General features: G+C 35.1%; 1 protein-coding gene across 1 annotated transcript; it reads right to left on the bottom strand.

The window, feature by feature from the left end:
* Positions 1-5,824: 5,824 nt before the first annotated feature.
* RASD2 (RASD family member 2) lies at positions 5,825-8,251 on the bottom strand. The gene is made up of 2 exons (XM_015831965.1): positions 7,981-8,251; positions 5,825-6,354 (listed from the first exon to the last, which is right to left on the bottom strand). Exons 1-2 carry the CDS (start codon positions 8,249-8,251, stop codon positions 5,825-5,827), a joined length of 801 nt encoding a protein of 266 aa, XP_015687451.1.
* Between the last annotated feature and the right edge of the window lie 3,901 nt (positions 8,252-12,152).

The following is a 12,152-nucleotide window of genomic DNA, read 5'->3' as shown; positions in this document are numbered from 1 at the left end:
TTTTTTCTTTCCTCTCTATTTTTTTATTATTCTTACTTTTTTGCTTTGAAAAATTCTAATAAATAATTAAAATAATAATACATTTTTTTGAGTGGGTGGAGGAAGAAATGATGTGTTCTCCAACATCTTCAAAGGACAATTGGTATCAGAATGTGGATGTGCAAGCTGGCTATGGCTGTCCAGGCATCAGACAATTTTCCCATCTCTGTCTCATAGTGTGGGATTGAACTAGATCTTCCAGATGCAAAACAGGTACATTTTTTCAAATCCTCTAGTTATTTTGTTTCTTGGATACATGAAGATGAATACATAATAATAATAATAATAATAATAATAATAATAATAATAATAATAATAATAATAATAATAATAATAATAATAATATAATATAATATAATTTGATGAACAAAATAGAGAAGAGGTAGTAAGGGATGAACGTTTGACTCTTTAATAGACTATGGCATGTAAAACAAATGTCTAATTAGGATAGGCCTAAAGTTATTTTTAACCCATTCCACAGAGATCTGAAAATCTTACCTGTTAACACTGTTATCTTGTGCAAGTGGGCATGATCTTAATAACAAAAGTTGTATGAGTTCAGATATTCTATGACTAAATTGGTTGAGATGTGGCTCAGATTAAAACTCTCTCTTGGCATTATATTTTAAACAAATGGTGAGGCCTAAGTGCTTGTGAAATTGTTATGACCACTGGAACTGAACTTAAAAAATAAATGCAAGGTGGGATGGATAATATAATTACAGTCTTGGAAACAGTCCCAAGGAAGTCATGTATAAATTCCCAGACAATAATAGAACTAGAGTACTGTTAATAAAGGCTTCAACAAAGATTTCTTAGTAAGATCTGGGAGATAACTGTATATAATACTTTTTCTTGGCACTCGTTGTTCCTCTGCCCAGCACTTTTTAATGTGCATACTTCTTAAACTATCTATCAGAGAAAGAGAAATTCATTTGCCTTTCCTTTTAAAGCAAAGTTAGCAATCTTTTAACAGATGCACTACTGCTTCATAGTGCTTTACAGCCCTGTCTAAGTGGTTTACAGAGTCAGCATATTGCCCCCTACAATCTAGCTCCTCATTTTACTGACCTCGGAAGGATGGAAGGCTGAGTCAACCTTGAACAGATGAGAATTGAACTGTTGGCAGTCAGCAGAATTAGCCTGTAATACTGCGTTTATCAACCGTCCCATTTGGCACATTCAACAAAAGAAATTCCTGGCTCTTTCGAATGATCAAGAATGTAGCTTTATTGAAAGTTCCATCTAGGCATGCCAGTTCTGGGATTTTCTCACAAAAACCCACATAGGTAAAACCCCTTTTTCCTTTCCCAGCCACCCACAGTTCATAGTTCACCGAGTTCAGTTCTTTTGTTTGGAGAAAAACTGTCTGCACCACTACAGTATTTTTCATAACTTGACCTTGGTGGATAACGTCTCGTCGGCAACAGAAGGCTCTTGTGCGTTCCCTAGCCTCCCCCTCCCATAGGAATTCACCATCCTCCTCCAGTGACTGGCAAACTGTGAGTGAAAGCAAGTGCAGGCAACTATGGAGTCAGTTTTGACAGTGTTCTAACCACCAGGGCTCCTAAACTAATAAGTTATAGAACTTATGTATTAGTGAAAATATTAATATAAGATAAATACAGGTAGTCTTCAATTTACAACAGTTCATTTAGTGACCTTTTAAAGTTATAATGGTTCTGAAAAAGAGTGACTATGACTGTTTTTCATGCAGCATCCCCATGGTCATGTGATCAAAATTCATATGCAACTGATTCATATTTATGACATTTGCAGTGTGCCAGGGTGATATGATCACCTTTTGCGACTTTCTGACAAGCAAAGTCAATGGGAAAGCCAGATTCACTTAACAACCTTGTTACTAATTTAACAACTGCAGAGATTCATTTAACAACTGTGGCAAGAAAGGTCATAAAATGGGGCAAAATTCACTTAACAATTGTCTTACTTAGCAACAGAAATTTTGAACTCAATTGTGGTCTTAGTTTGAGGACTACCTGTATATATTAAGCGAGATATTAATTTTGTACTATGATTTTTCTCAGAAAAATTCTCAAACAAATGTGCAGTAAGCAAACACAAATGAACAAATGAGAAATAGGAAACCACAGACAATGTGACTCAAATAAAGGATCTTTATTTTCTATCTGCAAGACATTTCTTTTTTAATCTCACCCTTCTTCTGGGGATCTCAGCTCATTACACAAGGTTATACATCTCTCAAATACTTTAATGTTGAGTGAGACAAAAGACAGTCGTTGCTGACTGTGAATTTGAACTCAAATCCTTTTGCTCCTGGACTGACACATTCCCCATATAAGTGGATATGGCCATTACCTGAACCAAGTAATATTTAATACCATAAAATAAAGGGGGGGAGTCCATCTCCCCTAGCCCCAATTTCATTCGTTTTGTGGCCTCTTAGGCTCTGTAGATTCTGTTTCATGTAACACTTACTAATATAATTGCAATTGATAGATCATGTTAATTAGGAATTGTAGCAATAATTGTAAGAATAGCTTCAGGTGATTATGACATAATAGCAGCAAGGAAGAGAAAAGAAATAAACATTATCCTTTCTGTTCCTCCATTAATGTGAGATGTCTGAAGTCATTCTAATGGGCAGTAGATAAAAGACATGGGGCAGATTCCAATATTCCTGCTTTTCTTCTCCTGCAAGCATGACTGGTGGTGTAGTCATCATTTTGTGGAATTAGCTTAGGAAATGTTGGTTGCTACAGAAACCAGGGCAAGGTATCTATTGTCATATTGTCTTCAGATTTTGGGCTGCCTCAGACAAATTTGTCTGGTTCTCCAGAAGCAAAATTTCTATTTCCAAAGTTATCTTTCAGTCAGGATTGACCTTGTTTGCTTTGATGGAAACTCCCAATGCCTTTGGCCAGCATTAACTCCTATGGTGGTAAAATACTATTATTTTACTATTTATTTAAATTAATTATTACATTTATATGGCTGTGGGTTTCTCTTTGATAACAAACCTTATAATGTCTATAGTGAGGAAAATTGTTTTTCTGTTGTTGAAAATCCATCCATTAATTTCAACTGAAATATTCCTATGAATCTGTATTAGAGCAATGGTGTCAGTAGCACCCATAATATATTGCAATGATACGTAGGATGGCACAGAATCACACAATTTAGCATCACAATTTTATGCAAATATGTAAGCTGTCACTTGCCCTCTTATAGACATCTATAAATTATGTGATTCAATGCATAATAATTTACTATTAAACAGCTTGCCATCCAGAGCAAATCAGCTACCTGATCACATTTTTATAAAAATAAACCAGTCCAGACACAGTTAATAAATAAATCACATTTATCGAAAGAAAAAGAGAGAGAAAAACATCTATACAAATGCAGAATCTTTTCAAAATGACATAAATGGCTGAAATAGTACTAGGAAATTAACAATATTGAATTTTATATAACAAACAAGTAGATGGGAGACCATTTTGTCCCCCAAGAACATTACATTACTTAATTATTAGATGTCAGAGTGAACTTTTGCTCATGCGAGTAAAGCTTGCAATGCCAACTAAAGCACACAGTACTATTCACATATATACAGTGTATGAGGTATAATATTACACAGAGGTGTGATATAGTCAAGGGCTGGTAGAACATTTTAGAAATCTACATTGTGGACAGTAGGTTAACACTACTGAGACTGAAGTGTCTCTTCTTCCTGCTAGGCACGTGTGTGTATACACAACCACATACATTACAGTACACATTCATGTCTGAGGTAATTTTTCTAAAAATGTCTATTAGTATATGGGAAAGATGGATGGATGGATGGATGGATGGAAGGAAGGAAGGAAGGAAGGAAGGAAGGAAGGAAGGAAGGAAGGAAGGAAGGAAGGAAGGAAGGAAGGCATCACATCATTGAGACTGATGGGGCAGGAGGGAACTGGGCTAGCACAATTGTGCCCCCATTATTTCCTACAATATCTCCCTATTCAAACCTTCTTAATAATTCTGAGATATGCAAAATTCAGTTCTGTTCTGATATATGACCATTATAAGCTGAGAATTATCATATCTGAAAAAAAAAGAGAGAGAAAAAGAACTCGGGAAAGGAGGAAAGACATTTAGGCAGCTGGCTCAGAACAAAATCTAATTCCTATTCACATTGATACTATAGATACTAAGGATTATTCAAGCGTCAGATAAGATAATCAAGTAGGCTTTTAGTAACAAACCAAGCTGATTCTGACATTGCTCTTTTTCTTCACAAGCATTCTGGTAAATAGATTTGACTGGAAGAAATCCACCAATATTAAGGTTGGTTTTTTTTTAAAAAAGAAAATTGGAGATAGCTACATCAGATATCTTCAACTTGTTTCCCTCCAGATGTTTTAGACTAATTCCAAGCAAAGGCGAAGGAATTCCAGATAGACCCAACTGATCTAAAGGCAGCAGGTTGAGGAAAGAAAAGCTAAGTTTTTATTATAAAAGTATATAAGCTCTTGCTCACTCTGTATTATGGTGCACTCAGTACTGTGGTACATGGACAATGGACATGGAAGACAGTCGTGTTAAATTTAAACTCTGAACCTTCACTTTGCAAATAAATAGCTGCACTAGAAACTTCTCAGCCATTTGAACATGGGAAAAATGTAGCTGCTGGCCAGATATTTTTAGTGAGAAATAAATATCATTGTTTAATAATAACATGCTCAATCTTAAGCATGTGATCTACAAAGTGCAAGCTTTATTCAGCTAAGAATGCTTAAGATTTTAGTCCCATTTTCAGTCTACACTGGCCTAGAGTCTTATACTATAACCTCATGTGTACTTATATAAAGTTCTACTAAATTCAATTCGGCTTACTCTCAGATTAATCTCCACAGGTTTACAACTTTTATGTGAGAAAGTTGGAGGATAGAGCATAACACCTGGCATTGCACATCCAATGTCATTATTACCAGTATAGTAGAAAGCAGGATTATTATTGTGGAATAAAAATGAATGGGATTTGGATGAGTGTACAATAAAACTTTCCAAATATATGGATTTCTAGGAACAGAAAATCACATGAAACAGGTATGCTGGTTCTTACAGTACAGAAATTTCAATTATTTACATATCATGTAACTGAAAATCAGCTGATATTTCTAGATCATACTTGCCAATTAATTCACATATTAATTAAAACAAACACTTTGTCATTTGCAAAAAACAGAGAAAAATTGAAACAGTAAAGAAATGTAGTATTTGTATTGACACGATGAAGAATTATCATTGGCACAAAAAAGTACATTTTCCTCAAAATGTTTGAATTTTCTTCAGATGAGGAATTGGAGGAAAACAACAGCCAATTTTCATCTTGTTATCAGATTGTCTCCTGCATGATGGCTACTCAAGAAACTTGTACAAATCAGGCCTATCTTTTAACTGTTTTGGTATAAAATTGAAGTTCAGATTTTTTTGTTCTTTAAAGGTTCTTGAAACAAAGGAAAACAAAAAGAGAAAACTAAAAAGGTTTTTTTTTCTGTTAAAAAAATACAAAAACCAAAAGACCAAATAATAAGGGCTGTGTATGGCAGTTATCTACCATAGCAGCTTCAAGTATTTACAATGCTGTGTTTTAATTTATTTATATCTTTACAGAAATGGTACAATGCTCTAGTCAAAGTATTTTGATGACTGTAGTTGTCACCCATGACTCAGTAAATATTTTCAGACTGTCTTTGTTCAGCCACTTTCTTTAAGGCACTGCACATATGCTATGGACTCCTCAATGGAGCTTCTTTTACTGGATTGTGCATTTTTCTCTCTCCCTTGCTTGCCCTTCTCTGAGGACTTTGGATTTTATATATTTCAAATCACTGTTGACACTGGGTCGACGAGCAAAGGGGGAAATCATGCCATAGGCATCTGTCTCTTTGACCCTATGCATCCTGAAGGATTTTTGGTGGAAAGTATCACCATACTGCACAGAGATCTTCCTATGAAGAGCTGGGCTCATTTCATGGGGTAGTTTGGCCATGCTGAAAAGAACGTAGAACATCTCATTCACGTTGGTGTTTTTCTTTGCTGAGACTTCAAAGTAAGCACAGTTCTCATCGCTGGAGACAAGCTTCTCAGCTTCATCAGAACTCACTTGGCGATAGAGTTCACCATGATCATTCTTGTTACCACAGATCACCATGGGCAGATCCCCCGTTTCCTTGGTTTTGTTCTTCAGACAAGATTTGACTTCAAGGATCTGCTTCTGGAGCCTCTTGACCTCATCAAAGGATTCTCTGTTGTCCAAACTGAATACAAGGATGAAAACATCACCTGCAGTATTTCAACAGGAAAGAATAAAGGCAATAGGTTACAACTTCATCATACAGAAATATGTGTTTAAAAACAGCAGGCAGCAAAACTGTTATAAATTCTATAGATTTTATGGCAGAATTTGCAGTCTAGTGCGTTCTGTTTGTCAAAGTTCAATGCCCATAATACCTAATACTTTTCTAATCAAAAGCCATACTACCTAGGAAGGTGAGAACTAACGCCTAGCATAAGTGGGGAGAATTAGGGTGGGGGACAGTAGCAATAAAACAAAAACATTGAGGATATTTGAATAAAATAAATATTATTTAATAATTCACAGAAGTAAAGGACCAATTAATGTATAGATGCAGTGCAATGAATTCAGGTTGCAAAGCTTCTATGTCATCAAGGGGAATTTTAACATTTTTTTCTGTAGCGGCATCCTCTTCAGTGGAAAATTGAATTGATACTATTGTTAATATTTTTCTTCCGCCTTCTCTAGCTCTAAGAACTAAATGCTGAACAATCTGTGAAGTTTAATTCATTCAGTATCTAAAACATTTCTTGCTCAATCTTCCAATGTTTTCCACAAGTTCCATTTTTACCTTTTTCAATCTTCCATATATCAGTCTCTATATATTGCTCCCTTGCTATTGCTTGACATTTAAATTTCCTAAATTCTAACAGCAAACTATCTGACTGTGGTTGCTGTTTTATATGTTCTATAAAAAAACGATGATGCATAGTATTGTCCAGTCACAATGCTTCATGTAATAATTAATGCAGATAAGCCTGAAAAAGGAAATACTGTAGTTGATGTGTGATCCACTTATATAAAATGAAAGGTTGAGTCAGTTGGTCTCAATTGATTATGTATGTCTATTTTCAGCCAATCCTAACAAACAGTTTTTTTTACTTAAAATCATTTGTTTAGAGACTATCCAAAATTTTAATGGAACTGAAAAAGTGATTTATGATTGTTTTTCATACATTACTATCGAATCATTCCCATGGTCACATGATCAAAATTTTGACATTTGGCATGCATTTATGATGGCTGCAGTGTCCCAGGGTCATGTGATCACCTTTTGCAAATTTCTGACAAGCAAAGTCAACGAGAAAGCCAGATTCACTTAACAACCATGTTACTAACTTAACAACTGCAGTGATTCACTTAACAGCTGTGGCAAAAAAGGTTATTAAATGTCACTTAACAACTGTCTGGCTGAGCAATGCAAATTTTGGGCTCAACTGTAGTCATGAGTTGATGACTATTTCTATATAAATATCAAAGAATCAATGGCTGTCAATGAAAAAAGTCCATACAGCCAAAGATGATTTTGTCCTCTTTGAACAATAGACATTCATGTTATCTCACATGCTGCTTTTGAAATATATTTGCGTTTTCAGAGCAGCTTGCCGTGCCACAAGAGTTTGTTTGTCCAAGAAAACCAAAGTCTTGTTGTCCAAAAGCATCTGACTTAGTCTTTGGGAAATTGGTGGTTGCCTCTTAAAGACAGGATTTAGAGTTAACATGGGGCAATTTTCCCAAGCATCCTCAGCCTGCTTCTTCTCCCAAAAAGTGATCAGCTCTGACTATGGCAAACTTAACTTGCCACTGTTAAGCCTCACATGTATGTTTCTAACCTGTGAGAATGGAGAGCCTCCTCATGGCAGGGAATGGATGATTCCCAGATGTATCCAAGATGTCCAGTTGATACATGTCACCTCGAATGTTGTAAACTTTGCGATGGAAATCTTCAATGGTGGGTGTGTATTGGTCATCAAAGCGGCCATTGAGAAACCGAGAAACAATGGAACTCTTGCCCACCCTGGAGGCTCCCAATACAACCATCCGGTAGGAATTCTTGGCTGGCACATTCAAGGTACAGTTCCCACTGGACATAGTCTTCATCATTGCTCAGATCTGAAAAGATGTAAAAAAAAGAACAATTATTACCAAATGATAGTAAAAATAACAGTGCCATCAGAATAACACAGTGGAACAAAAAGTAACCATAAACAATGGCATGACAATATAGCAACAATGCTGCATTGGAATATCTGCAAGAAATACCATTTACCTACAAGTAAAAACTAGTGGGACCACAAAATAGACAAAGTAAAAGAAAATGAACAAACTTAAGTACTTTGGCGATTTAGAATTTAAACAGACAAGCTCCTTCACATAAGACCCCAGACTTAACAATTGTTGATAAAAAAGACAAAAAAGTCTGAATAGTGAACATGGCAGAACCTGGAGAGAGAAGAACAAAAGAGAAAGAACTAGAGAAAAAAAACAAAATGGAAAGACTTGCAAAAAGAACAATTATGGCAAATGAAAGAAAAAATAGTATCAATAGTAATTGATCCAAAATATCTGGAGCATAACTTGAACATCAGCAGCATTGACAAAATTATGATCAGTAAACTGCAAAATGCAGCTTTACTTGGAACAGCTTACAGCTTACATCACTGGAGGTTTTCAAGAAGAGATTGGTCAGCAATTTGTCTGGAATGGTATAAGTTTCCTGCTTGAGCAGGGGGTTGGGTTAGATCTCTAAGATCCCTTCCAACCTTATTGTTTTATGTTTAAGTTCTGTCTTGCAATGATACATTTAGTACCATCAAACAATAACATTTATCTACCTTAGGTCTTTGGGAAAGACTTGATAGGTGGATAAAAATGCCAAAGCCAGTCTAAACATCTGGCTGGCTGTGTGACCAACCACCATCATCATAATAATACTTTTCAGTGATGGTGAAACAAAATATTATCTTTTTGCAGATAATATCTTTGGATGCTTTATTTTGACAATAAAGATTCTCATCTTTCAGGTAAAAATCCTGGAGAAGGTATATTGTGTGTGAAAGGCAGGCACATGGAGTAACACTAGTGCATACAGCACTACTGGTTAATGATGGACTAGCTGTAGCTTGACTGTGGCTTATAGTAATTAAATATATCCTAAGAACTATCCATAATATTGCTACTTACCTTTATCCATAATATTGCTACTTAACTTTAATTTATAGAATAAGTAATTTTAACCTTGCATTTCGGATAATCAAAACATTAGATATTTTTGGTATAGTATAATACTTCAGTTAATGCTATATAAAAATCAGAATATGTAAGGGAGGGACAACTTTTGTAATTCTTATTTCAGAGATGATTCCAGACTACATTAGATTCAAAATGCATTGTGAATTGGATTGACTTGGGTTATATAGACTTTCAGATAATTAAATTTTGTTTAAATCAATTGCATCATTTTCAGCATTTTAAAATGCAGTATGAGACAAGAGACAGTCCCTCATTTTGAAGTGGGCTTGAATGATGAGTCAGCTAGTATTTTAATATTATGGAAAGGCGTCTGATTGCTAACTATTCATTTATTGTCTTTTTATTGATAGGATTGAAAATAATTCTTGTCATGCCAGCTAATTTAGGACATTTCCACAGTCACTTTATCAGTACTCAATCAGTTCTGGATATCTGCATACTTTAACTATGTTTAGAAATTGATTTCTTTCTGCATCAGCTACGGTGTATCTGGAACTGTAATGCACCCAAAATGCACATGCAGGATGATCTTCTACTGATGGATCTCTTGATTTACTGTATCTCCTGCTTCCTGGACTCAATCCAACCATTGCTTCCTTCCTTCCTTCCCCATGGAGGTTCAGGTGTCATAGCATCCAAAAGACATGTTACTAATTTAGTATGATTATATGCCACTAAGTTGTTGTTAACTCTTAGTGACCACATAGATAGATCTTCTCCATAATGATCTATCCCTAATCTGTCTTTTATTTTATGGGGTTTTAAAATGCAACAGTGTCACCTCCTTGTAAATCCTCAGATTTTTTTTTTCATATCACCTGACAAATTCACACGGCATGAAATAAAACTATGGGATGTAGAACAGAGAGAGTCTTTCCTTTCTTTGTAGGGAGGTTGCTTCTTTTATATAGGAGAATAAGAAATTTGATCTAGGGCACCAATTGAATAATAGTTTTCATACATCAACGGTTGACTGGGGGAGGGGTATTGATCAGCTCAAGAGTGTTTTGAAGTCTGCAGAAGTAAAAAAGAATACATATCTATTTCAAACAATTTTGTGAGAGATTGGGAAATAGAAATGTACTATGACCATAGGAACTATATGTAGTAAGCTGATTGATTCCAATGCTATGTATATATACCATCCAACCAGGGGACAGCCAGTCAGTGGCATAACGAATGAAAACTAGTTTGATGGAACAGTTAAAGTGCTGGGCTAGAAACTGAGAAATGGGGACTTCTATTCCTTTCTTAGCCCAATCTCCCTCAGAGAGTTATTGTTGCAGGGAAAATAGATGGAAGCATCAAATATATATGCCACCTTCAGCTGACCAAAAATCAAGGTGGGATAAAATAAAAAAATAATATATTGAAAAGTTATCCTATAAAAAAGTTATCCTATTCTATCTTGAAGACAGAATCAAGAATCTTCAGAGTTTTCTACAAGCTGTCCATTTAACAATTGGGGATTTGTCTGAGCAATGGTAGGCAAGTTATCCTGGTTTACTATTTGTCTTAGTTCCGCCTACCTCTTGACTCATCTTTGTACCTGCCTATTGCTTAATTGAAACAATCTGACATGGATGGGAAGAGTACAAAGCTAAAGTATATTGGTGTTTGTGCATGCTTACTTTCTTCTCCCTCTTTCAACATTTGTGTAGGAAAGCTTCCATAACCCATATTTACTAATGGGAAGACATGCCATCTGGGTTGTACTGATCAATCCGAGTTACTTGAGAGCAAAGTATCAATCAGATACTTGAGAGCAAAGTATCATATAGTTAAATCCCTTGAAACAAAAGTGGACCTATAGTCATCAGTCCTAAATAGATTTGATTGCACTCTTTTAATTGCAAAGAACCCAATTATTGCCATGAATTAAGGAAATCAATGAGAAGCCATTCAAAGTATTAAATAAAATGGTCTCTTCAATATGGTCTCAAGGAGATAAAGAACCGTGTTTATTAAAGAATTTTTTTTAGTCAGAAGCATGTTCATTCAAACAAATATTTTCTAATATTTATTCTTTTCAACCACACTGAAATATACAATTATTATTTTTAATTTTGAATTATTTTTAATTTTGGACCTTTTAGACCACATAAGCTTTTTGGGCTTATGTACTGAGCGTGGGATGGTAGGATCAGGCAATATCCAAATTTAACTTAATGCAATTGTAATTTAGTGAAACATTATATGCATTAATTGCATTCCATTACTATGAATAATCCCATACATTTAGTCATTTCCTTCTTTTGCATTGAAGTTATCAATCTGTAGCCACTTTTAGAAAGCTTTGTGAGTTTTTGACGGATGCTTTTAGAGGAGCAACAGACAGTTCTCTGACTACAGCTTGTGCATTCTCAATGCAACATCAGATTTTATAGCAGATAATTGTAAGGAGAAATTTGGGAATAAACTAACTTCAGGTTAAAACAAAAACAAAAGGTGGCTAATCACATTTGCCATGGGTGGCATTTCCATGTCCTGCATGCATTTCAATAGTAGCAGTGCCTTTTCCTTCTCATTGCATATTTATTTAAAAATGTGGATAAACTTATTTTCAGCATAGTATAGTATGCTCTCCCTGCTGTGGCCAATAGCAGCTCTTCAAATTTGAAGGTAGCTTCTTTCCTGAAATTCTTTGCTGACTGGTTTCTCTTAAAGAAAAATGCAAACCCTTTTGCTCAAATCTTTTAATAAGCATGACAAGGAATCAGGGATTAAGCATATAATTTATTCTCCAAATTTC

The sequence above is a fragment of the Protobothrops mucrosquamatus genome, unplaced genomic scaffold, assembly GCF_001527695.2.
Source record: "Protobothrops mucrosquamatus isolate PMUCROS unplaced genomic scaffold, P.Mucros_1.0 scaffold_22, whole genome shotgun sequence".
Classification (NCBI taxonomy): Eukaryota; Metazoa; Chordata; class Lepidosauria; order Squamata; family Viperidae; genus Protobothrops; species Protobothrops mucrosquamatus.
This window is presented reverse-complemented; position numbering and strand designations above follow the sequence as displayed.